This window comes from Scomber japonicus, chromosome 18 (assembly GCF_027409825.1).
Source record: "Scomber japonicus isolate fScoJap1 chromosome 18, fScoJap1.pri, whole genome shotgun sequence".
NCBI lineage: Eukaryota > Metazoa > Chordata > Actinopteri > Scombriformes > Scombridae > Scomber > Scomber japonicus.
This window is the reverse complement of record NC_070595.1, coordinates 15,852,144-15,880,067: the sequence shown is the minus strand read 5'-3', so window position 1 is coordinate 15,880,067 and position 27,924 is coordinate 15,852,144. Positions and strand designations below refer to the sequence as shown.

General features: G+C 40.6%; 1 protein-coding gene across 2 annotated transcripts in view; it reads left to right on the top strand.

Annotated features, from left to right (window-relative positions):
- Positions 1-27,924, top strand: part of cep112 (centrosomal protein 112) — a 98,073-nt gene that overhangs the window by 8,488 nt on the left and 61,661 nt on the right. Inside the window, exons 5-16 of one of the 2 annotated variants that reach the window (XM_053338026.1) lie at positions 1,124-1,201; positions 6,769-6,816; positions 6,916-6,990; positions 16,826-16,912; positions 19,523-19,622; positions 20,115-20,233; positions 20,737-20,880; positions 24,572-24,726; positions 24,970-25,099; positions 25,235-25,327; positions 25,523-25,582; positions 26,694-26,773. In XM_053338026.1, coding sequence (XP_053194001.1) covers positions 1,124-1,201; positions 6,769-6,816; positions 6,916-6,990; positions 16,826-16,912; positions 19,523-19,622; positions 20,115-20,233; positions 20,737-20,880; positions 24,572-24,726; positions 24,970-25,099; positions 25,235-25,327; positions 25,523-25,582; positions 26,694-26,773 — 1,169 coding nt within the window. Of the gene's footprint in view, positions 1-1,123; positions 1,202-6,151; positions 6,174-6,768; positions 6,817-6,915; positions 6,991-16,825; positions 16,913-19,522; positions 19,623-20,114; positions 20,234-20,736; positions 20,881-24,571; positions 24,727-24,969; positions 25,100-25,234; positions 25,328-25,522; positions 25,583-26,693; positions 26,774-27,924 lie in introns of those variants that run through there. The other variant, XM_053338025.1, reaches the window with a different exon arrangement.

Below are 27,924 nucleotides of genomic sequence, written 5' to 3'. Positions count from 1 at the left end.
ATGGTGCTAGGTCGAAATTACGCCGAACCATCACTTTAATCAATGAGTGTAGCTAACGTTAATCAGTTCAAAACACATATACAGCTGGATATTTGTGTGATTTAAACAGCTGTCTGGGGAGATTATGTTTCACTAAACAGGACAGAAATACTTGGAGCTGTGTTGTTCTTATGAATGTATAGGTTAATAGTAATGTCAGTTTGCAGTTCATTAACACAACTAGTGCATCTGTGGCAAAAAACGTTTCAGGCCATTCATACTTATCAGTGTTTACCACAATGAGTTGAATTCCTGCTACGATACAGGGACTGTGACATGCTGCTTTGAACAGCTATTGACCCGCATACTCAACATTCCTAGATATTGAAATGAAACGTTTACACTGTTTGCTTGAGGGTGAGGCTCTGGGACCTTAATGCCTTTTTAATCAGAAGGGGCATTTAATCCTGAGCAATTCCTTTCAGCGATTTCTCTGTCAGTGCAGTTCCGCTGAGGTACACCCAAAGTCCACACCAGATCCTAATCAAATTCAACAACATCTCTCCTTTCCCTATTGCTCTCTCAACTTTATTAGATATTTCCCCTATTTAAACCTTGCTGCCCAACCTCGACTTGAGTAAACCGATCTTGTATCAACAGATCCCCTGGAAGCATTTGAATTATCCTGTATAAAACAAATCCGGAGGCCTGTTGTAACAAAAGGCTGGGGAAAACAAGAATGACAGGCAGTGTGGCTGCGTATACCCCTTCTTGTGGAATTTACTGCGTGACGGAAATGATGTGGAACTGCCAAACATCTGGAGCGCTGTATGGGAGAGGGAGGAGAATGAGGGAGCGAAGGGTGGAGAGATGGAGATAACAAGGGAGTAGAGCTTCATTAGTATGGGAGGAGAACACATGTGGGTGTATATGTGTAAGCTTTTAAAGATCTCCTTTGTTGTTGCCAAGAGAGGCATTATATTGTGTCAAAACAATAAACTCCATCACTGTCTGCTGTTCTCTTCCTCAGGCCAAACTGCCAATCAATGCAATGTCAGAAATCATTTAAATTCCCTTTTCTAATTTACATCACCCTCCCTTAATTTTGTTATTTGTGTTCTTTCACTCCCTTCTTCCTCCTCAGGTGGATGGGAGGCTGAAGGTAGATATGTCTCCGGATGACAGTGACCTGGAGGCTCGTCTCAACAGCTGGAACCTGGGGGTGAGTCCACGGGCACGCCTAGAGCTTCTAGTTACACGCAGCTGTCAACAGCTCATCTACAGTGACTGAATGTCTGAGCTCACAAGTAAATCTAAATGAATGTTGCAGTGATGCTGAGTTAGCCCAGTTGCCCACGCACCGCTGAACAAGGGGTGAAAAAGCACTTTTACCTTTGTCCTTTTGAAACCAAGAGGCTGCTCGATGCTATTGTAGGAGGTGAGGGTAGGATGAGGGGTGGGAGAAGGGTTGTGTAAACTGAGCATTTGAAGATGTGTGCACCTCTCTTATCGTCTCTGTCTCGAGTGCACCAGGCCAGGATTTGATAAGCACTCTGCCCTCATGTCTTTTATTCCCTCATATGTTCCCTATCTCCTCACCTGTATGACCCCTGTATCTCTGTCTTTTTCTCCTGGTTTGCTTGTGGCCTTTGCCATTGCCCCCCACATCACTTACACATTGAGTCTTTTTTTACAGACCTCCTTTCTTTAAATGTTTCTCTCTCTTCCTCTGTCCTATCTTTTCTGCTCTCTAGCACTCTCCTTCTCTCTAGCTGTCCATCTATCTATCTCTGACACTCTCCGTGTTACTCTCCCTCTCTCTTTTTCAATACTAAGGTAATCTGAGGTATCTATCTGCAGACGTGAAGCCGTGCACTGCTCCGCTCTGCACTCCTCTGTGTTGAGATGCTGATAAGAGGCATTGCTTGGCAACGCTCCCCCAAGCCTGCATCTTTCAAATCAACAGATGTTCCCTCACACACAAACACACAGACACACACAAACCCCCCTTCAAGTTTACAGAAGTTTTATAGATGCATGGCTTCAAAGCGCCCAGCTCAGACGAAATCTCAGCACAGACGAGCGTCACTCTATCTCGAACATCTTTAACTTTGCTTTAGATGTTCTGAAGCAGTCCATATTGGTTTGTTCGTCTCACCTCTAATGTAATAAAGTAGGCATGGTGGCCATACTGTACAGGAGACCACAGATTGCTTCAGACTCAGATAGGGGTTCCTTTAAGAGACACAGAGCTGGAGTCAGCTGGACCACCATCTGTTTCAGTTAGTCTGTGTCTCACTTGTTGGAACAACTTGTCAGAGTTTTATCTCTAATGGCTTTGAGTGTTACAGCAGTGTGAGGTGCAACATACTGTACACTAATTTTCCAGTAAAGAAAAACAAACGCAAAAAACTGCATAATCCTCGCCCTGTTTCTTGATACAATAAAGCATTCAGTGGTAGTCCCTGCCACTTGGCCGTCCATTGTCTGTGGTTAGATGGGTGTGCTGACGGCTTGCTCAATGCTAGTCTGAAACTAGGAAGCCATCAATCACCATGTGTTTGTTTGGCTGGATTGCCAGGCCTTGTGATGTGGAGTGTCTTTCCTCTTCAGCGTCCGTCCATCCATCTACGTCAGGTTCCAATGACACAGGACACTGTGCCAGCTGTGAAGTGTGCATGTGTGTGGGCACGCAGAGAAGAGTGTGCACACAGCATGGGCATACGTGTGCACCAAGTCCAAGTATAGTCTCTGACTGTGCCAGCATTACACCACAGCATTTAGTCTACATGTCTTCCTTGCCTGGAGGCTGTGCTCAATCAAATCTGATGACTGGCTGTCTGTGGGTATAAAAATAAATCCCATTCTTGTTTTCAGGCTGGGCACTATTTCAGAAAGATATTGATTGATTCATCACTTAGTGTATATATAGATTTCTTTTAGCAAATACCAAATTTAACTAGCAATTCATTACACACCATTGATGTTGCTGTGCACTGACTGTACAGAGTGGTGTGTCTTTCTCTGTGTTTGTGCATGTATTACAATTTACAATAATTCTGATTCTAGTCAAGCCGGATATCTCCCTTTGTTGAGGGCTTACAGTACGTCAGCTAACAAAATGCCTGACCTGTTTTTACCTGCATCATGCAGATTTAGGAGGGAGGCAGAGATATTTTGTATGGAGTCATAGGAGTGCCATAGAAAAAAACAAACAAAGCATCTGTTAAAGAATAAGAAAATGAATGAGGAAATACAAAGATAAATAACAAACTAAAACTAAAAGTATAATTATAAGCATTTTCATATATTTTCACAGTTATTTGTTTGTGTATTTTTATGTATATTTGTTATTGCATTATACATAACTGTGTGTAATTATGAATTAAGTTGTTTATTTTTTACATCATGTCATTTATTTATTATTATCCCATTATTTTTCCTTATTATTTTCCTTATTTTTTTGCCAATCCTTGAAGGGCCAAGCTTTCAATCAACTGGCTTTGGGTGGGCCTTCCTGTTTTGGCAGGAGCTTTTTAGCATGACCAACAGAATTAGACGAAACACAGACTTCTGCATGCAGAGTGTGAATGTGGTAGTGGTTTGAGTTGGGGAAGGAATCATCGTGGCAGAAACTATGGAGCTTTAATACAAATTTAATACAGGCTGATCTGTTGAATTGTGGTGAAATCTGTACGTACTGTAAAGAGCCCCAGAGCTAGCGCTGTAAAAACATGAAGTTTCACTTTAACGCTACAATTGTTAGATTTAATCTGTGAGACCAACATTTATCTTCCAAAAGAAATTATATCATATGTCAAAATGCTGCTGAGACATTAGAGCCAGCAGTAAATCACCAAAGAGCTGCAAATCAGTTTATCAGATCATGTTCTCCCCAGGAATACGACGCATGAGTGCTGCTGATATATGACTGGCTAGTCTCACCTGACCAGCCAGACCTCTCATCTCCAGAAACGTGGCAGATTTACAAATAGGCGTTCTTTGGATAAACCGAACACATAATAGGAATCGACATGTTTACTTTCTTGTCTGAAAAATATGTGTTAATAAAAGTCACATATTAACAACAATAGGATAGAAACAATAAAAATGAACTTACTTTCCCGACTCTTATACCTTTTTCAATCCCTGCTAGTAATGGTTACACCAAAGCAATTTATCGAATGGGATAAATGGATCTCAAGGTTCATATGGGCAGATAGAAGGCCCAGGATTCAATTCAAAACTTTCCCACTGTCTGAAGAGAAAGGGGTAGATCCCTTCCATGCTTAGCAGACTACTATAAGGCAGCGCAATTAAGACCACCGGCATGCTGCTGTAATCCAAATTATACAGTAAAAGGGAAGGATTTGGAAACTTCACAATTGTATATACCATTACAATCTATACTGGGAAGTAAAATACTGTATGAGCAGCATTTTAGTGGCCTGAATCAATGGTTTAAAGTTTGCCTTCGAATTTGGCTTAAGGAATGTAAATCACCAGTACTTGAAAGGCAGTCTAAACTGCTGAGATGGGTTGCTTTTGACCCTGAATTCAAGCCTGCAAGGATTGATGGGAGGTTTAAACATTGGCTTAGAAGGGGAATCACTTCTTACTGTTTGATTTCACATCACATTTCGAAGGGAGAATTTGATAGTTTTCATATGGATCAGAAAATTGGATTTCTTTAGGTATCTTCAAATCAGGACTTATTTTAATGAGGAGATAAAACCAGCAGAGGAATGTGAGACTAACTTAATTGACATATTTTTTGACATGTACAAAAAAAAAAGGACAATAAGAAACTTGTTGCAACACTGTATTCCTGTATTCGATCTAATAAGAAACACTCAACAGATATGGTTAGATTAAAATGGGAGACTGTCAGTCAACTTCCACAAGTTCTGTTTTTTGGAGAGATTTTTGCTGGCGGAATCTGGTTAGGTATTTCATAACTCCTAAGCTAAAATGTGTGCAGACAGGGGAGACGGTCAGAGGTCTATGCTGGAGGAAGGTGGAGAACAGCTTGCAGACCATTTTCATATATTTTGGAGCTTATACTTATACTTATGAAGAGATTATACGGGTTATACAAAATATTTTTGGGGATGAAATTCATTGCTCTTGTTCTACAATCTATTTGGGCAATATTGCACCCCATTTACCGGTGCGAGACAAATGTCTTTAAAAAATACTATTAGCAGCCAGCAAGAAAGCTGTAACCCGAAAATGGTTGCAGGCCACACCTCCTACAGAGACAGACTCAATAGATACTGTGACTAATATTCAAAATATGGAAAGGATGACCTTTTCGCTATGTCTACGGATGGACAAGTATTACAATACTGGGAAAAATGGATTATGTTTGCAATCACAAGAGATGTTCACTGAGCCATTACTGAACTGACTTGTATCTCCATCAGTATAATGTCTGTATGAATGTGTTGGGATAAAAGAAATAGGGATAAAAATAAATAAATGATATTATAAAAATAAAAATGACATAAAGATAATAAATAAACAAACATATATATATATATATATATATATATATATATATATATATATATATATATATATATATATATTAAAATATACAGAAATTAATTAAGAAATAAATTAGAAAATATATGACATTATGATTTTATATTTTATTATTTTTATATGTCCACATTTATTTATTCTTTTATTTAATTATCTTTATATTTCCATATTCATTTTCTCACTCTTTTTTATGGCACTCGTAATGACTCCATAACTTTCATCCATTTCACCTGCCAGCAGCTTACCCTGAAGCAACACATTTTGACTTTGTACAGTAACTGCAACTATTTTAGTCCCAAGCTTTGGGGTTGTTTCAGGTCCTGTGCCCTTATCTCCCATTCATTCTGGATTAGCTGCGGGTGGGTTGTGCTACATCACAACATTAAATCCTTTTTTTTTTTTTTTTTTTTTTTTAAACACTGAATGAGTCCCACACTACCCTCCTCTTCCCTCCTCCTCCAACTCTTCCTCCTTGTTTCCTCCACTTCATCTCCATGTTGAAAAGATTAGCAACAGAACTGTTTACTGGGCGTCATTGCTGTCATCTCCAGAGTCAGCTCTACTGTTTGGAAGACCGTGATCTTGGTGCTCGTTGGCAGCCCCTACAGACAGCCCCAGTGCTTGAGATAGAAACGCTGCACGATAGTGTGAGTTCATAAGTCAGTAATGGGGTCATAAACAAACGTCAAATAGTAGAAGGAAAATAGCAAGTTCTGTCAACACAGTTTTTTTTCTGTTTGTGTCACAGTTAGTGAGCTGTATTGATGTAATGCTGCAGAGTCACTTTGACTGTGACCCCCTTACTTTTAGGTGGTTTAGCAGCTCACTCTTTTTTCTGTCTCTTGTCTTTCATATTATAATTAAAGAACATGCCGTGTCAGTGTTTGGCAAGCACATATACACACTTGTCTCCATCTGACGGTAAACGGGCCAGGGATAGTTTACAGATTAGCGGTCCTGAGTGTTGACAAAAGGACTGTGTCGGGATAGCAAAGGCAGGCTGAGAGCGGAAACAGAGCTGGCCACACACACAATGCCTTGAAGTAGCCTGGCGCATTTTGTCTTTCTAAACAGACAAGAGTTGACGGAAGAGGCTCTCGCCACAGCACCAGGCTTTTGATGTGCTCCTTGCTTTGTTTACGACAAACTCAGGGCGGAGGTCAGATTCTGGTAGTGGTGAGGCTTTGTTAGGAGAGGAGGAAAAGAAAGAGAGGTCTAAAGTTTTTCTGTTTACTCTTTCAGATTGAAAACCCCAGGTATTTGCGAGAGAAGCCCATTCCCTTGTCTCCAGTAAGTCGTCAGGTTGTCCCGTGCGGTTTATTTGTCAGTACATAGACAAAAGTGTTGTTCTTCAGTTATCCATTCACCTAATCTCTCTCCTCTTCATAGATTTTCAAGTCCAGCTTTGGAAGGAACAGCAACTTGTCTGATGATCAGGGGCCACAACTTGCGCAGAGCAAGGAGGTATGCATCAAAATGAGTTGTAGCAAAGCTAAGCAGTACCTGGGTGCCTTTCTGTGTGATAAATATCAGAATTCTCTAAACGCAGTGCATGATATTTTAAGAGGCTGCCCTTTATATACATATCAGTAAGCTTAAATCCTTGCTACTCACTATTCAGAACTGTTGAGTCATGTATTAGCATTTGTACAGCAGCAAGTGCTGAACACATACAGAGGTCAAAGCTCCCTTGACTGCTTGCATTAGGCGCCCCCACAACCATGTACATACATCCTCATGCATAGTTTGTATTGTTGAAATGGCCGAGGCGAGCGTTCCTCTTAGAAGACAAAAATAATGCCGGCTCCCAGTGATGACAGTTTTTTCCTTATGTGGATTTAAGCTGAAAATCCCATTCTGAAAGCATGCTTTGAAGTCCCCTCTGCCCCCCCACCCCACCCCCTTCCGAACCACCACTCATTCCCCCCGCCATCCGTCTTTTTTCGCACTGTTAAATATAAAACTGAGCATGACTTGGCTGTAATAGCTGTGGCTTTTCATGTCTGCTCGGGGAAAGGCGCTCCACTAAGTTAGTTGGCTTCACCAGGAGAGGGCAGAGAGTGGGGGCGAGAATGGGCAGAAAGAAAGAGAAACAGACAGGATGGGAATGAATGGTTGTGCTTATTGTGACCACTGGAAGAGGATTGACATGCACAGACACACACACTCCCCTGTACACATCCACCCAGTCGGTCAGTCTACCTGTGGGCTGATATTGAATCTAGCAACACCAATACGAGAACATTAAAGCAATGTCCCATGCTGTTTGATCCTGCCTTAGACGAGCTGACTGACTCCATATAGCTGTGGTTATGGTGGGAATATAAATGTATCACATCTCAGGAGACTATTAAACCCCATGCCAACTTTGCTTTGGTACACACTGAGTTACCAGTTTATTGGGTACACCTGTACAATCTAGCACAATACAATACAATAGCTCTACAATAAATAATATCATGTGAAGTTGTTATGTTCAGATTGTGTATAAGATTTGTTTATTGAACCCTCTACTCATTTTTAGTCCATAGTTAGGGGTGATGATGCATTGCATTGCATTGCATTATCATGAGAGGTTATTCTAAAAGTGTATTCAGACACTACAACTAATGATTATTTTTTATTATCCATTAATCTGCTTATTATTTACTCGACTAATCGATTTATCTGCAAAATGTCTGAAATTGAGAAAAATGCCAGTTATGATTTCTTAAAACTCGGAGACAGTTTACTATCATCTATGACACAGAGAAGCTACAAATTCTCAGATTTGAGAAGCTGCAACCGCTGATATTTGGCTTTTTTTGCTTAAAAAAAGGACTGAAACCATTATTTGATTAATGATTAATGACGATTAATTGACTTATCAAAGTTTTTTTTTTTGCCTTTACAGCATTCAGTCATTTATTTGCCACGAACAGCAATGCACAAACCAACAACTGTACAGACATTAGCTGTAAACTAGCTAGCTAGCAGCATATACACAAGCCATGTGAGTGGTCAGTGCGTATCTGTGTTTATTTGGTAGCTCAGCCTCTGACAGATTTCACAAGTCATCAAAAACGTCAGTTGCTTTTTTTTTCTTTTTTTTTTTCCAATCTCTCGCTCTATGCAATCACACTGTCTGAAATTCGCCTTGAGTTCTGTCTGAACACACCTTAATATTCTGTCTCCCTCAGGTGAGTAAATAGTATGCTGGATATGTAAGACAGACCAAACACCTTTATGTATAATTTAAGTCAAGCAGTGGTGTGTGTGTGTGTGTGTGTGTGTGTGTGTAAGATACTCTAGTTTGAATGCAGGTTGATGTAAGCCTTGAATCAGACCACAGACTTTTTTTTTTTTGGAGAGAAGCTATAGGAAACTGAATTGGTCTGTCATTCTACTGAGACATGAATGCTGGCAATACCAAGAAAGTCATAGAGAAATACTGGGAGGGACACGTTTGGAAATGAGAGTAAATTGTGTAGAACTGGAGTTTTAGGTTTGTGCTGTTGGCTTACTACTATTGCTACTGCTGCTTCTGCTTTTCTGTTTTTCTTCTGCATTGTACTCAAGTTTTTGTTACTGTTTTTTTAATAGAATGAAAATGAATATGTAAAATGAAAAATGAGTGAAAAACTGAGTGCATCAGAAGAGAGACTATTGAAATATATAGTGTGTGTTGTAGCCTTACCTTTTAATTCCTCTAAGGCTTACAGAAGTCATTGCCGACAGACTTTGCTTGTACTTTTTCATACTATTTAGAAGAAGGCTGCTCTGTTATGCAGACATATCATGATTCCATTGTAAGGTTCTGGGAATCCCCTATCGTTTTTACCCTGTGCCCCATAAAAGTGGAATCATGATATGTCTGTGGTTTATGACCTGCGATTATGTAGACTCCTTTTCTTTGAGTTTAAAATATATATACTGTATATATATATATATTTAAGATGCCTACTGATCACATGCCTTGAGTCACAATTAGCAAGAAAATGGTATTAAAAGAGTGTTAAGTGGATTTCAAGAACTCTGAATGTCCCACGATACAGCTGTGACCACAGACACACACCCACATGCAGTATTTCCCAATAGTAGTGACCCAAGTCAACAATTCCACCTAAACCATCATCTTCAACAGCCACATTAAGGTTTTTTGTAGAGCCATGGGAAATTTGTCCCACCCTGCAGCATGGGTGTCTGGGCCTAGTTTAGGAAATCACAGTGACATCACTTCCCTTTAATCCCAAAAGCCTAGTTGAAAATTTACCCAGGGTTAAAGCGTTATACACGCCACATGTCATCAAGCTGGAGGTGGCTTAACGAACATCTCAGCTTTCACACCAGGCTCATCCTAACTCTAAACTACAGACTGCATTGATAAGAATGCTGACTGTTCTTTTCCTATGGAACAATGAGTGGCAGCTGAGAAACTTCACCACAAGCTGCCTTTGCTTCAACTCACTTAGCTTACGCAGAGTGTTTGCTTATGGGTGAGCTGTGGAAAATGTCTCGCAGGAGCAGTGAAGTCCTGCTAATCCTTCAGCACACCATAGCACTGCTCAACACCATGAGTGCTGGGCCTTTCATTTGGAAATTCAATTAAATGACGACTGACGTGTCAGGCGTCACTATAGGCTTGAGTCACGTGATAACAGAAGGAGCAGACTGATTAAAGCGCCCTGTCTTTCTTTTAGAGATCTGTATAAGGGTGTGCATGCTGTCTTCAAACTTCCCCCTTGGTACTTGACCTGAGGGATTATTGGCAGCAGGCACAGAGTGGTAGATGAGTGTGTTAGTGTCAAGCAGTCACACTCTAATGGTCATAGGCCACTGACTGGGGATCAGGCCCCTTTACTTCCCGATGCCATAATGATGCAGCCTCGCTAATCTGAGGATCCTCTGGGATGGAGTTAGCTCTCAGCCTATGATTTCAAGGGCCGTAGTCTGTCTTATCTGATCGTTTTTCAAAGCTAAAAAAGAGCGAGCTAGTATGCCTTAGTAGTTTAAAGGGGACCAGTTCTATAGTTTGACTTTCAAGATGGTGCTTCAGGCTTGGAAACACAAGGGTCCAACAGTGTTCCATAATGATAAAGTTTCTATTTCAAGCATTTTTGTCCCCTCTCCTTGATTTCTATATATATGATGTACTCAATGTTATTAATTTAATTACTTCTTATTAGAAATATCAAGTAAACATTTGTTTACTCTATGTTAAGAGCTTCTCTCTTCTAAAACTATCCTTTCGATAATTTTTCTCATGTCATTCAATTCAAAAGTTTTTTTGTTTTGTTTTTTAATCCAACCTTACTATCTGAACAAAGTATAGTAAATTAACTTCTTGTCAGAGTGTGGAAATGGCATGTAGCTGCTCCTCAGTAGATAACAGAAGGCTGCACACTGACTATCCTAGAGCATCTGTGTTTACAGAGGATGAAAGACACGCCAGGATATTGTACGTCTCAGGCAAGGCGAAAAAGATGCACAAATGCAACCTTGCTTTGTGGAGCCCAAACAGTTAGCAGACGATTTGTGAACACATCCCTCTGAGGAAAAAGGCCTTGACCCCTCCGCTGGTTTTGGGAGCAGAGAAAGCAACTGTTTCTGTCTTTCTCCTCACATTCCCTCTCTCATACCACCCCACCCCCAGCTCTCCTCCTTCCTCCCTCCCACCCTCTCATCCTTTCAAGAGCGAAGTGTCAAAAAACATGGCATCTTACAGCGCTAGCTACAACTCTGAAGAAGAGAAGAGGGAAAAAAGCTGTACCACCCAGTCGGGCTGATTGAAGGTGCCTCAGAAGCCTTAGGTGTACGACATTCCTCCTCCTCCCTCCTTCACTGACGCCTTTATAAACAAGTTTCACACACCCCTGATCTAGTTTGACAAACTTTCTCCAAAGAAACCATTTGAAGAGAGAATGAGAAAGTGACAACCCCACATGTGCTTTTTTTTTTCCTCCCCCTTTTTTATTTTTCGGGGGGTGCCGGCAGAATCAGGTCTCCACTTTTATACTTTTCACTCACTGTCACATCCCCCTCTATCCCTCCTTCTTTCACACTTTCTTTTTCCTTGCTCATTTGGCTGGTCTTCTTTGGTTCCCTCATTTGCACAATAAATGGTGGTAAATTAAGAAAAAAGACAGAACACAGAGAGAATACTTAACAGAGCTTAGTCAAGGATAATAATGTATAAATGTAGTTTAAGTGCATTAATGAAGTTGCCCAGTAACCATTACATTTGCTTCATTATCAACATTTAAAGTAATTTAAAGAGTAGTTAAGATTAGATCTATATGAGCTGACTTTCTTATTAGGAGGAAGAGGGGTTGTATGAGTTGGTTAGAAGCTTTGATGGAAATGGAAAGCAGTAGAAATCACTGTTTGAGACCACCTCGAGACCACTCCCCGCTTCCTGTTTCAGCCAACTAATTATTCTGGCGATTGGGTTGAATGAGGAAAAGCATCTTGAAGGCAATTCTGTGTGTTAGTTAAGCTCAGAATCATCATCTAACGTGAAATGCTGACATCTTAAATCAATCTAAACTCTTTTTATACATTTCACCATTTTATTCCCAAAGCATGAACACGACAACATGTTGTTGATATCTTTATTTCATTGTATCAATATTTATACACATAAAACATCCTGTAATTGCAGCATATTTTGATTTGGACCTCATCACAGTTGCTTTCCTTTGATTTACACCAAGAAAAGATCTAATGTGGTTTGACTGTGCCAAGTAATGTTGTGGGAATTTTCGACTTAATTGTTTTGATGACTAGAACAAACAAGAGCTAGCCTCGGGATGTTGGTAACCACCGACATGCTCACACACCCAACCCCACTTTCAAAGGAAGAACATTGTCACTCTGCTCCAGGGTTGATTAACACGCCAGAACAGACAGTGACTAAACATGAGTAGTGACATCAAAGCTAATGGACAGTCATCTTTCTGTTAAAGATTCTCTTTGTATTTGTTTGGGTTGAGTGTATTTGCGTGTGTTGTGTGTTTGTGAGCAGAAAAATCTTGCATGTCATTAAAAATGGATGACTGTTGTGTTAAAGATCAATGCAATTCAGCCAGCATTGTTACTGCATTGTTACTGTCAGCAGCCATAACTAGTATGCTAGAGCATTGGCATAGGCAAGAATTTTATTTTGGGTGGGCCAATATAAAAGAGGATGAAGTATTTCTTCACAGAAAAACAGACTTATGAAAAGTTAGAAGAAGAAAAAAGAAGAAACATAGACGAACCAGTTTACTTTTCAATGTCTCTGTGTCTCTGTATCTAAAATGCAATAACAGTAAAACACGGCCTATCTGACATACTCAACCAACAGAGCATCAGTCTATAATGACTGTTCACAACAATGTCGACAAAAAGCGTCTTTAATAGCCTATCCAGTCTAAATTACAGTATATTTGCACTGGCAAGATCAACTACTCATCGACTCTACAGCACATGGTACTGTTAATTAACTATTTTATTGCCATTGCGGTGCGTCTAGACGCAGTGGCTTGGTGCTCCCCTTTTCAGTGCTTTTTTTGGCAGTTTCTTCTCGGCTTTTTTATAGCCAAGAAGAACTTCTAGAAATAGGATTACACAGTGAGCGAGCTGTTAGTCGAGTTTCTCCGCTCCCACAACATCCCGGTGGGTATAGCCAGGCGTCCCAGCTCTCCGTGGATAACCATCCCTGAGGGAAGGCGGCAAAGACGGTGGAGGGAGAGGAGGCAGAAGAGAGGCTGCAGAGTAGGTGTGCTAGTGAGACTACGGAGGCGGCCACACAAACCGGCGCTTCCCAGCATCTTGCTCACTAATGCACAAGATGGATGAACTGAAGCTACAGGTTGCCACGAACAACATTGTGAAGAACAGCTGCATTCTGCTCTTCACAGAGACCTGGCCTCATTCATCCATTCCAGATGCATTTATTGAATTAGCGGGCTTCACAGTACACCGTCATGACAGGACTAGGGACTCTGGTAAGAGCAGAGGAGGGGAGTTATGCATGTATGTGAACAACAGTTGGTGTACCAATACTAAGACTGTCGCTAGTTATTGCCCCCCGGACCTGGAGTATGTAACTGTTAAATGCAGGCCCATATATCTACCTCGGGAGTTTACTGTTGTCATGGTAACAGCTGTTTACATTCCACCGGATGCAAATGCTAACTCGGCCTTGGGACATTTATATGACACCGTTAGCTAGAATAGAATAGAATACTCTTTATTATCATTGTCAGGACAATGACATTTTGTTGGAGCAATCCTCCAGCTGCCTTGTACATACAAATAAATATAAATATAAAAGAAAACAAACTCTGCAGTCTTGATGATGCGCTGGAGAGCTTTCCTGTTCTCTGCAGTGCAACCAGAGTACCATACTGTGATGCAGTATGTGAGGATTGACTCAATGGCTGACCTGTAAAAGCTCACCAGCACCTGTTATGGGAGGTGTGCCCTCTTCAAGTACCTCAGGAAGTGAAGCCTTTGAAGTCCTTTCTTGGCCGTCATCATGGTGTTGATGGTCCAGGTCAGGTCATGGCTGATGTTGACCCCGAGGTACTTGATGTTCTGCACAACCTCCACTGTCTTACCATTGATGGTGATGGGGTGATGGACAAAGGGCTGACCGCTCCCAGAGTGTGAGAGTAGGCCCCCAAATCTCCTCAGTGCTCAGCCTAAATACTGGATCACCTCAGGGCTGTGTGCTGAGCCCCCTACTCTACACCCTCTACACCCACGACTGCACCCCTGTCCACTCCAGAAACAGCATCATCAAATTTGCTGATGATACTATTGTGTTGGGGCTTATCTCTGGGGGGGATGAGTCTGCATATCAGGACCAGGTGGACACTACCAAGACAAAGGAGCTGGTCATAGACTACAGGAGAAATAAAACAGACACTCCGCCCCTGTTCATCAGCAGGGACTGTGTGGAGAGGGTCACTGACTTCTGGTTTCTGGGCGTTCATATAGAGGATGACCTGACCTGGAGCATCAACACTGCTATCATTAAGAAGGCACACCAGAGATTGTACTTTCTGAGAGTACTCAGGAATAATCAACTCTCACAAAAACTGCTTGTGTCCTTTTATCGTTGCTCCATAGAGACCATTTTGACCTACTGCATGTGTGTGTGGTTCTCTAGCTGCTCAGCTGCAGAGAGGATAGCGCTCCAGAGGGTCATCACCACAGCCCAGAAGATTATCAGCTGCCCCCTCCCCTCCCTGAAAGATCTGTACAGTTCCTGCTGTTTCAGGAAAGCTCGCCATATCCTCAGGGACCCATCTCACCCAAGACACTCGCTCTTTGAGCTGCTGCCCTCAGGCAAACGCTACAGGACATTGAAAGTACACACAAATAGATTACACAACAGCTTTTACGCTAAAGCCATAAATGCACTTAACTGCATTAAATAATGCATTCAATTATTTATTTATTTTTGTTTCTGCACTTTAAAGACGGCATCTCAATTTCGTTGTGCTTTGTACAATGACAATAAAGACTTTCTATTCTATTCTATATAACTAAAGGTAAACCCAGACAGCAGAGGTATTAACCTGCAGCTTCACGCTCTATCATTTAATGGAGAAAACTGTATATATCACTTTGAGGAGAAGCACCTTGATTTTCCATTCTTGACTGTGCAGGGCAATACATATCCATTAAGCTGTGAATGTAGTTAATAAAAGCCACATAAATTGGTTGGTGCGAGCCACAAGAACATGGTTTCAGTTGAGCGCTCAAGGGTGCTGATTATTAAACACCCTCCCAAAAAATAATAATTCATTATTATTATTAAATCTCCTAACACGCCGACAGGATCAGTTAGGATTTAATGGTAATTAATGTTCTGTGTTCTTCTACACATCCAAAAGGTCAGTCAATGGGAGCGGTGCAGTTTCTTCTTCCTCAAAATACATCAAAAACTTTGTTTAGTCTATGGTTTAGTCATTGTTGTAGTGTTTACGTTACATTGCCTGAAAAGCAGCTATGATTGAAGGCAACTCAAAAGGGTCTGCATGTCAGAACCAGAGTAACCAATTATAGGACAGAGACTTCCTGCGACTTATTTCAATAGTTCTGTTTTAATCAGATGATAAATTCAATACAGACATCAAGTTAACAGTAAATAATGTTTATTTATTTATTTCCTCATATATTTTTTATATTTATTGCAACAGAATGTATTTTGCTCAAATTTAGCTTGGTAGGCCAGTGAGTAATGTGGCTGGGCCAGTGCTGCCCAGGCCCATTAGCATAGGCCTGTGCTACAGTTCCTCTAGCAACACCCTCCAGTCAGTTGACTAATCTTAGAACTTTCATGCCCACCAGAGGATAAACCTTGGGAAAAAGTTTTTTTCCCCTCCACTAATGACCTGAGAAAAGCCAAATTGTCTCTCTGTTTTCATTATCCACCAGTTTTTGATTATCACAGCCTCACAGGGACACGTTTTTGTTTGACAAATTTGCTTAGCCTGTCCTTGACTAAAGAAGTTGTTAGAAATAGTAGTTATTTCAATATATGAAAAAATCTGTTCAGTATTTGTTTCCCTCTGCAGACAAATGCATTTATTCAGAAAGATGCCAGATGTGATAATTATTTTCCAGTAATTAATAAGACTAACTGCTTATTTTGTATAAAAATATCAGAAGATGGTTAATAAACTGCATTTTTTTTTCACATAAAGCCCGAAAGACCTGCTTGCCACCTAATTGTCTAAGACTGGGAAGGCCTGTGGCTCATAGAAATCTGCTCCAACATGCACATGACAACCCTGAACTTTTGATCCTCTGAAAACACTGAGTTGAAACGAAACAGCCGCTCTCTTCACGATTAACTGTTATGTGCACACACACAAAACACACAGGCTTTCAATTTGTTCTGCTTACTATATACTGACGGAAGATTGTATCACAAACACACACACACACACACAGTTGGGTACATCTTAGCTCCATGCTGGTTTTTTGAAGCTCTGTGCATGAGTAAATGTTTTTAAATGTTAATGTGGTTTATTTCATCATCAGCTGCGTTTGTGTGCAAGAAGGGACACACTGTATATTCTTTCATCCAAATTTATGTTATCTGTTATCCTGTCGCTCTATATGACAGTGTTTCTTTTTTCCCAAAGCATATCTCTAAAAAAGTGACAACAGAAATGTGTGTAACTTCCTAGAATAAAATGTGTTGTTCATGTTGCATGGTAACAAATGATATATCATCCCTCAAGCAGATTTGGGAATATAAACAGAATAACTTGAGGGTTCAACATGTTCTTATAGTCTTGTTTCTCCTATGTGTTTCCAGATTGAGATGAAGATCAAAATACTGGAGGCCAAGCACCAGGAGGAGACACTGAAGATGCAGCAGAGACACGATGCAGATGTTGAAAAAGTAAGAATCAAAACTTAGAGGTAGCAGATACTCTGCCAGAACCAAGTACCATTGTGATTGTGAATAAGTACGACAGTGTTACCAAATTCTCGACTTCAAAGCAATGACTAAGCGTGTACTCAGCCAATATCAGTAAAATGGCCTCTGAATGATTTATAACTGCTTGCAGCGTCCTCCTTTCCAACTGTTATTGATAAATAGACATAAAAAGACTCTCAAATGAGTTGCTCATTTCTTGTGAAGGCCAACTGCACTGTTGTATCTGCTAACTTTAGTGCTCATGACAACTAGTTAAACTGTCTCACAATGCCCATCATTGACTCTTGATTCTGCTCGGTGGCTAATGAAAAGGAACGGAACATCCCCTTCCATCCTGCAAATAATCACCTCTTCAAAGCTTTTTTTCAGCTGGAGAAAATAGCTTTAAAGATGGTTTATTTCACACTAGGTGCCCATCAGGTAGGCTTCAGATCAAGCACCTGGGATCTGTCAGATCCCCCATATGACTTGCCTTTTCTGTGACAGAGGCTTTTAATAAAAGAGGAAAAACACTCAAATTTTCTACACTTTAGGATGCCCGTTCCTTTGTATTTGACAAGAGACAGGATGACAGCTTGCTCTCTCTCCCTCTCTCTCTCCCCTTAATTACATACAGATTGTGAGTTATGTCCGATTTAATTTGCTCAGAATTTTACCCAGTATTCCCTCTAATGGCTTCAAAGGAAAGTGATCCAGAGGTGCACTCTTGACGAGCCTGATGGAAGGTTTAGTTTTAATTAGTCCCCTTTTGAATAATGTATATGCTGTTGAAGGATTACTGGTCATTGTACCCCTACCCCCACCCCTCACCCCCCACCCCTCTCCACTTCGAAATGGAGAGGGTAATTGGACAACAGGCCTGAGTGTTGTATGGTAATGGTTGTGGATCAATACTGTATGTAGTTATAAACGGAATAACCTCAGGTGAAAAAGCACATTATGTCCTTTTTTTTTCAATTTGTAAATGATGTGAGATTATCAGTAAACTACATGGTACACTAGGGGGTCAGCGTTAACCTTATTTTTGTTTTAAATGCCACAGTAATTGCTTATCGTAAAATTTGTTTGTATGTCTCTGCATGCACAGAAAGTATACTCAACTGCAGATTTTGCAGGTGTCTTCTTTCTCTAGTTCAGTTGTCTGTACTCAATTCACTGGTGGTATTGGTTAAAGCCATGGTCAGCCAGACTGGATTCCCTCCGCATTAGAATGACTTATAAATGCTGAAAATGGGCAGCCTAAAAGCTGTCATTTCCCTGCGTATAGTGCGCTCTCCTTTGACCTGACACTGTGTCATCACTATGCTCGGTGGACCCCTAAAAAGACAACAATCTCTCTGGTGTGATGAAATGGAAAAAATGGGTATTCCTAAATGTGGTATGAACTTTACTCCAGCCACCCCATCCTCCTTTCATCTCCCCCATCCCATTCACACAGAGGATGACAGGCCCAACAATAAGTGCACTTGGATAGAACAAAATGCTAGTAAGATAAAGTCTTCAGTTCTTTACAAAAAATGACCCCACCACTGCGTTTTGCTGCCATTTCAGCCCGACAGGCAGGAGATAATCAGTTGAGCTTTAGACTTTTATCAGATGAATTGATTTGAATGAGAGAAAAGAATGAGTAAGGAGAATTGACAGGCATAACAGCTTCAGTACAGTACCCTAAAGCCTGGATCTTAACAAAATTGTGCACTTTCAAAACCACCTTTGTGAATGTGTGAGCAGTAGACACAACTGCATCATGTACATATACTGTATATACTGCAGCTATATGTGTATACTGTACTGATGCAGTTGAGCCAAGACAACTTCTCCCTTGACATGGAGAGTCCTAGACTGTCCATTTATACTGGAGCTCCAACTCTCCATGGTCTAATTTAACTAATTGCACACAGATGGCAGCAGCAAGCAGTTACCTCATCACACCTCAGCACAGGTGGTTCACTCAGTTGCCATTTAACTCAGTTACACCGTAGCCTCCTAAGGAATAGATATGCATCTGGAACCTGTTGTCTTGTCACAACTTAAAGTGAATTATGTTCACAAAATGTGCCATGTCCTTATAAGTAACCAAAACATTATTTTTTCAGATAAGCTTGCACACATAACTGCAGCATTAAATACATTGTTTGTGTTTGTCATATGATCATAGGGTTGCTTGTGTTCACGAATATCACCAATGTAAATTCATATTCTACAGCATCAGGAAACATCAATAACCTTATTTTAGTTCTAGATTTAGTTATTGTTCTTGATTCCTGTCTTTAAAAACGTTTCAGTCAATTTGAGAATTTAACTCAGTTCTCATATTGTACATTTAAATGTGGCCCCTGTGATTGAAGATTATAAGCACAGACTGCATGGAAAATGTGGCTAATGCTAGCTTTTATTTGATAGCTTTGACAGCTTTTGGGGTAAATAAAAATCTATGACTGGAATACTTTAAAGAGAACCAACATACTGTATGCAAAAGTAATTTTCTCATCAGTAAAAAAAAAAAAAAAATGGATGATTTCCACCAAATATTTTCCAGTGTCAGTAAAAAACAATCTCCCTCCTACTTAGATTCTCGACAGAAAGAATGGTGAGATTGAAGAGATTAAGAGCCTGCACCGGGCCAAGCAGAAGGAATCAGAGGAGGTGATCCGTAAGCTGGAGAGGAAAGGTGAGAGGTCACGGGATTGCAGGGTTAACTGGAAGGATGTTTATAGCTGTGTCTCAGAACACTCAGAGTAAAAAGCCCAAAAAGATACAAATCCACGATAAACTCCTCTGGTGTAGACTGACGTCCTCCAGCTGTACTGCTCAATCGAAAATGTAATTGCATAATGTGCGCTTTTTTCTTAATGCTTAATTTCCTCTTCCCTGTTCCTTGCTCACTTTCTCAAGCCTGTCCCTAAAAGCATCTGTTGAAAAGAATATAAACTTGGTAAAGAAAAGTGCAACTAGCCATTTGATAGAGCAATATCTTCTTCTCTTTATTGGCATTGATTTGCTGACAGAACGTCAATGAGCATGAGTGTATGTCTGTCTGTGTGCGTGTGTGTGTGTTAGTCCATCTGTGTACATACCCTGAGGCACAGCCTGACTGCTCTTTTTGTGTGTGTGTGTGTGTGTGTGTGTGTGTGTGTGTGTACGTGCATGCTCTCCTCCGCAGTTCAAAGTGTACTGCGGGAATCCCAGGTCATCTGTGAGAGCAAAGAGAAGCAGATTACTGAGCTGAGGAAGATATCGGATCAGAGCAGTGACTCCCTGAAAAACGAGTGGGAGAAGAAGGTATGAGTGAGAAGTTGAAGGACTTGGATATTCTAGACCCCAACTCCCTGAGCCAGAGGAAGACTTTTTGATAGAATGAGACTCACAGACTTTGCTCCAAACAGCAGGGCTCTGCCGTACTGTTAGAAAAAATTCTTGTGTGGGGTTTAGTGGAAAAATGAATGCTCTCTGCCCTGGACCAATTATGTTTTCACTTTTGTTCTGATAGTTCTAGCTAGCAGAACTGTTGTGGTGCAATGAGAACCTAATGAAATTTCCACTCGCCTCTTCAGGGTCACTTAGCATGTGTTAAACAACCTTGAAGAACATTTTTTCTCAGATGGAATAATAAATATGAATGTTTGTTCCTCTTGAATAAGCAAGACATTATGCATCTTAAGAAGTGTTTTTTTATGAAACGAGAAAACAATGATTTACACCACAGGCAAAGAGTGACAAGCAAAAAAAGCATAGTCATGGATAAAAATCTGTTATTTATGTGTACTTATCCTGTGCCCTTCCAGCTGCATGCTGCTGTAACAGAGATGGAGCAGGAGAAGTTTGAATTGCAGAAGAAACACACTGAGAACATCCAGGAGCTGCTGGAGGACACCAACCTCAGACTGGCTAAGATGGAGGCTGACTATAATGCTCGGTCACAAGCAACAGTGAGTACAGGAATGTGTGTGTGTTTAGAATTTAGATATTGATCAAGCTGAATTTCACTTCAGATTCAGACAGCACATTATATTATTTAAAACCTCTATGTATAAAAGACAACTTTTCCCCAGATGGTATCAAGCCTAAACTTTACCCAGACCTCAAGTGAGGAACCTAAGGAGATAAACTAAGGAAAGTATACACATATGTAATATCTCTCATTATGAAACAGTGACCCATGCCACTCAATGGCTCAAATGAAGGGCATCCTGTAACCTCTGGGCAAGAATGACTATCATATCGCATATCTGTCATCTTTATGCAAGTCTTTGATCTGAGTGTGTATTAAATCTTTCGCATAGCTCGGAGACGTGCATGCACACGCGCATACACACACCTCCCAAAGCTACCGTTTCTTTGATGTCATATGAAAGGACTCTGGTTTTAAGTGGTATCGTGCACATTTCTTTTAATGTGGATTACAAACACCAGAGGCCAGATGAATGCAATGCTTCATAAATAGCATTGTTATCAATATCAGCATTCATGGGCTGTCATACGTATCACACATGCACACATATTGCTTCTGGCCTTAATCTGTCAGCAGGCCCGCATTTAAGAGGCATCAAACACTGGACAGTGTGGGGCTGGTAGTAAGGCCTCTCTTTTTTAATAATTAAGGACAGACAAGGCCCCAGAGAATGAAAAGAGCTCTCTGTCATTGCAAATTAGCTGCTCTCCTGCTGTTAGTTTGGGCTGACCTACACACACACACACACACACACACACACACACACACACACACACCTAGCATAGGATGTTCAAAGTCGACTTTATCTCAGGTGAGTTATTACAGCATCTCGTGGTCTGTGGTCTTTGGAATCAATATTGTATTTTGTTATTTTATTGTCAAAAGGTTTGTCTTGCTCTATTGATTTGTTGCAGTTCCTTACAGGAATATAAAACCTTGAACATAACAGTCAGAAGACCTAAGTTTATACAATATGCAGAGAGTTTGTGTTCAGTCCTCCATGCCTTTGACCCAGTAGTGAGGGGCTAACTTTGAGCATATGATTTGTGCCATAAATGACCTATGTTTTAGGTCTCTAACACTCCTCTACTGCCTATGAGTGGGAGATGTAGATGCTAATAAAAGTTCACATCCAGTACGCAATGTGTAAGGTTCGCTCAGTTCACATGTCAAGCATGCAAGCCAAGACAAACTCTGATTCATGATTCATACTCATTCAAATGCAGCACACTGAATCTAGGTAATAACAGTGAAATGAAGAATGTTCATCTGCCCATTGCTACCTGGTTGGATTTTGATCCAACGCAGATCAAAAAACTCACATGGGGCTTAAAGATATGTCAGATGTTGTTATTTTTGGATGTTATCTGTGCACAGGGCAGAGCAGATAGGGTGACTGAGTAGGTGTTTGAAAATAAAGACAAGCTGGTATCTGCATCAGTATTGCACCAGCCAAACTCTTGACTGTAGTCCATGCATGTCCATATCTAAATGGATAATGGAGACATGATCAATATTGTCTTGTGGTTACAGATGGACTAGAAGCAGTATCACTTTACTTTTTATTGCTAATAATTGACTACCAGTTTTGTTGGTTTTTTTATTTTTATGGAAGAGCATGTCACAAAACTGCAAAATCAGCACTAGAATCATAAAAAAGACATGATGGTACCATCTGATGTGTGTGGTTCCAAACACAACCATATTTGTGCGTCCTCAGTAATCACAGTAAAACAAGATGGAACGAATTAAAGCAAGAGTATTTGACATGTTCCTCAATTCCAGAGTCTACTCTGTCTCATTTATGCCTTGTGTCAGACTTTCACCTCCACTCGCTGCTCTTCCTCAAGAAAGGTGACATGAATGCATACACACAAGACTAGCTTGCCTCAGGTGATGAGTGACGAAGGCTATCTTCCAGTTGCTGGCTTTAGTTCTGATACAAAAACTGTAACAAGTTATCAAGTTATCCATCACTCTATATGACTTTCTTGTTACAAATTACGTGTCCTTTTTTTTTAATCATCAAAGGCTTTATCACTTTGAAATCTCTGAAGGGGAACGAGGCTCATAATGTGGCTGCACTTCACACCTAGTAATTCTCCTTCCCAGACACCTAATTAGGGGACGTAATTTGCTCCCACTGAGTGTGTCCAGGTGTGCCCAGTCCAGCTTCAGTATGGAGAGGTGCTTCTTCTCATCTCCTGCCAAAGGCCTAAGTGTCAGCACGCGTCCCAGCACAACACAGGCCCCTTGTTCCTTTTCTTAGCACTCTACATTGCTAACACAAAGACAGAAAATCTCTCTCACCAGTCTTACCGGGTGCTGCTCTTTTCAAACACACCGCTCCCTCCTCTCCAGTCATTCTACCTCCTGTCATCGCCAGCCTCTGTCATCATCTAGATCGACTAGCACACTACATCTTTAATCAGGGTCCCGTCATCGCCTTTATCAGTCTGCCCACACTGCATTCCATGCACACACACAAAGACACGCATGCTGGGGGACAGTATGCAGAGAGGGAACGTTTCTTTTCATCAAAACAGTGCCGGAAGAACCTGTCTGCATCAGCAGACTTTGATCATCGTCTCTATTGACAATCATGATCGTGATTGAGTGCTTGACATTTAGTAACAACAGTGAAATCACTCAGTAATGTTACGGTATGGTGGAGTAATGTAATTTCAGCCTTTAAAATACAGTATATGAATATTCATTCAGGTTTTTCAAACACCCATGTTTTTGCATGTGCGTGTAAATCCTTGTGTGCGTGATGTTTGAGCATGAGATACTAAAACACGGGGACATGTGGATGAAACTGCTGCTCCACAGCACCACAAGGGGTCAAAATCTGTGCCATTTACGTAGTTGAGGCTTAGATGATTTAGTTTCAGCTGGAATTTACTTGTTTTCGAGTGTTGCCTTAAAAGAAACAAGTCCATCTTAACAGTATGTTATGTATGTGAGGAATGTTACTAATGTAAGGGCATCATAACCTTTGATCTTTTTAAAGGTAAATAATGACGAAATATCCAAACTGAAAAAGTCCTCTTTAAACTTCTGTGCGTTGATCCAAAAGTCAGAATGAGTACAACAAGGTGAAATAGCAGCTTGGAGTTACAGCTCCAGAAAGTTTTCAAAGGCACGGCAGTTGGCTTCAGAAACTACTACATTTGAGTTTTGTAGACTGAAAGAGCAAAATAAGAGATTTAGAGAGAAAAAAAGCAGGTGTTTTTTAGAACATTTTCACTTGATAAGATCTTACACTCTGTAGCAAGCAAGTGAAAGGGTTTCTGCTGGTTTGACCTTTGGTACAGTTTGTATAGAGAAGATGTTTGATGCAAAAAAAAGTATATTTTAAGTTTAGATCATGGTCTCAGGTACACAATGCAACACAGGGTATGTTTACTGTCTAAGCAATAAAAACATTTAACATTTTATGAAATAATTTCAGAATGACTGTTTTACAGAGTGAGGGATCAGGTCACAGGGGCTTTTAGCTGCATTTCAGCCACATTCTTGCATTTAGCAAAAAACACGATCAGACTTCTGTGTCTGATTTCACTATGGGAGCAGGCAGGTCTGTGACCCATGACATTTTCTCAGGCTACTGCCTTTAGTGGTCCAAGCTGTATGGTTTATTGGTATCTTGTGTATCTGTGATCCAGGAGAAAACGGTGCGTGAGCTAGAGCTGCGGGTGAAGCAGCAGTCTGTGGAGGTGGAGAAGGGCAACGTGCTGCGTCTGAAGGTGACACAGGAGAAGGCACAGTTGGAGATCCACATTGCATCCATCAGTGCCGAACTACAGGAGGCCAACAGACGGTCAGGAGCTGAAATGAAATAGAGAGAGATTAAAGAGCTGCTTGAGATGTTAAGGATCAATATCAAATCACATTTTTTTATAATCAAAATGCATGTTAGATATCCAAGAAATCTTTGAAATGTGCTAAGACAACTCTATAGAAACAGGCAGGTAAAGTGACTTCTGATTCAGTTTGTGATGTTGGCATAGGAACATGTCAGTTTATGTATTAACTACCCTGTCATGCTCTTTGCTGTCTACAGAATTATGGTCCTGCAAAAAGAGAAGCAGCAGCAGAGTGAGCAGTTCGAGCAGACCTTGCAGAAGTTCCAAGCCAAACACGAGACTGACATGAGCCACTTACATCAGGAGCATGCTCTGTCTGCTGCTAAGGTCCATTTTACACATTGCGCACTGCCCCTCCTTCCCCCACCAACCTGCTAAATATATTTTTAATTCATACAAAATACCAAACTTTTCTACCAGTTTCAGCCGTATAGAAATATCCTCTTTTTTTCTTTCTTCCAGACCTCTGATGTGATGGAGGACTTTGAGAAAACTATAGCTCAGCTCAAACAGCAGCTCCTGGACAGTGAACATCAAAGACAGAGACAATTCAGGGTATGAGCTTGTTGGGTGTTAGGAGTGTGTGCGTATTTTAATGTATAAATGTGCACATGCCTCTGTGTTTGCATGCTTCTTTATTATTTGTCACTGTAGCAATTCCAGCTATGGAAGTCTTAAAAATGGGGCTCTCTTTGTGGACGTGTCTCAGTATCACTTTTGTCATATCATGTAACTCTTTCTACCTTTCAGGATCAAGAGATGAAGTCTCAGCAGGATAAAGACGAACTGCAGAGCAACTGTGAGAAAAGGGTAGCGTATACTTTCTCCTTCTGGGAAAAACAGATCCATTGACTTCCATAGATTTTGTCTTTGTTGCATTAAAAGAGCCCTGGACAAAGTGATTAGTGGAGATCAAAGCCGGGAGTCACATGTTCCTTTTGGTTCCCCCGTACTTTTAGATTTTACGTCTGTTCTCGTAAAATCAAAGCTGAGATTAACAGGTAGATGTACTGGACAGAAAAATGAACAGGATTTTTGTAATTTAGGATAAGGCTAATCATGGAAAGAGAGTTGAGAACTGGAGTCATAAGCAAATCCAAATAAACATGTAGAGTCAGTTAACCGAATTTAAAGGGAGACGTTTGTCTGTCGAGTATTTACTGTCAGTGTACCAGGGTGTACACTTAATTGCCCCTGCATTGAGTTCTTTACTTCTGAGAGACCCTCTTCAAAGCAATAGGGCAGTCATAAACCATAGAGTACAGAAGCCATTGTTAATGATCTGAGCACGGCCAGACCGGACCAGACCAGACTTCTTAGATGAAGATCAGGTTTAAAGACCATACTGCACCTGGGTCATCTTCAAAGTGCCACACTTATAATGTGTGTGTGTGTATTGCTAGCAGGCTGGCATACATACCCGGGCCCCTCAGACTGATATACACCTGCAAGAACTTAGCAGGCCTCTGTGTACTTTATTCAGGGTCAGGGAGAATTTCAATCAACAATCTCTAGAAGTGTAGTTTTGGTAGTTAAGCTCTTATTTTCACCAAAAATCAACAAAAACACAAATGTTTCCACTTGTCTTTGTCCCCATCTTCCTTATACAAGGTGACTGGAGATGAAAACAATGTTTCCCCTTGAAAGATTGCCCTTTTCAATCCACAGGAGTTGTAAATGAAGGAGTGCAATGTATGGCATCTGGACATGAGAAAGGCCCATGTGGCCACCATAGAGTGAGAGGCTCTCCATGCAGACAGATATGCTCAGATGGTACTTTTGATGGGGTGATAGAGAGAAGAGACGAGACCAGATGCACAAGGTCACAGGCAGGAGAGTTTTGCTGAGTGATGTTTGATGGTGTCTGCTCTTGCACTCACTTACACCTCTCTCATTCTTTTACTCTCACTCTCTCCATCAGGTTTTGGCAACCCAAAGTGAAGCAGAGAAAGAGAGAGCAGAAGCTAAGAGGAAGATTGCCAGACTCGAAGATGCACTCAGGTACTTTGAGAAAGCCCAAACCACTGTAATTTTTTTTAAAAGATTCTGTGTTAAATCAAAACTAACAAAGGTTTTTATGTCACACTGATTATAGTTAGTACCCAAATATACAGGACTGCATTTTCAGAACATTGCTTCAAGCTCTATTTAGAGCTGCACATTTATTATCTTTGGTATGAAATTCTTTAGCAACCTTTTTTATTTTATTTAAAAGGAACACAATGCTTTAATCAACCACACTGCCCAAAAACCTTCCTGTGATATCACGTATATCCTGTCTCTTTAGTGGGGCAGATGTTGCTAACAGTTGACTATGCTACTTTGGATACACCACCCACTTCTGAATACAAATAGCTGCACCAACTATGTATTCTGATTTATTTAAGCAGTAATCAAATAAGTAAACTCTAAAATCTATGTGTGGTCCTCGTGTATTCCTAGCCAAAGGTTTGACATGATGCTGTAAGGCATACCATCAGCATGTCAGCCAGTTTTTGTGTGTGTGTGTGTGTGTGTGTGTGTGTGTGTGTGTGTGTGTGTGTGCTTTGCAGATGTGTGCGGTTGACATGGAGCTGCAACAATAAATCCTACAGATGGAATGGAATTGAATACAGTCAGAGCTAGATGTGTATGAAAACATGATAGTGCACAAACACATTTATGAAACAGCTTTCTAATATAATACTGTTTGCAGCAGAGTTATCTCTTTTGGTCATGAAAATTCAAACCATTTTTGTGGAGCATAATACTTTACAATTTTTTAGTATCGCATATTGGATCCTTGACTTTGTGGTTTCAAACTTTATTAGAGTTGTTTATGTTACTGACTTTACTCTTTGATCATAAGAACATTGTGTATGAATTCTGATTTAAGGTGGAGTTTGACTTTAACAAGCCAACCCTTGCACCGCTCTCTTTGATCTTTTTTTATAACTGTGAGTAGCACTGTTAGAATTGAGAGCATGGAAACCGTGATGAGAAGATCAGAGCTTTGTATGCACTAGGCTTTTGTGTTGTCTTGAGGAAACTAGCAAATCTACTGTACTACTATTAAATTGACTCACTGACTAAGCTAATAAACTGGAAAATATCATTAGCCTCTAACATACAGTATGTTGCAGACTGCAGATGTGAGATATGATGATAAGAAA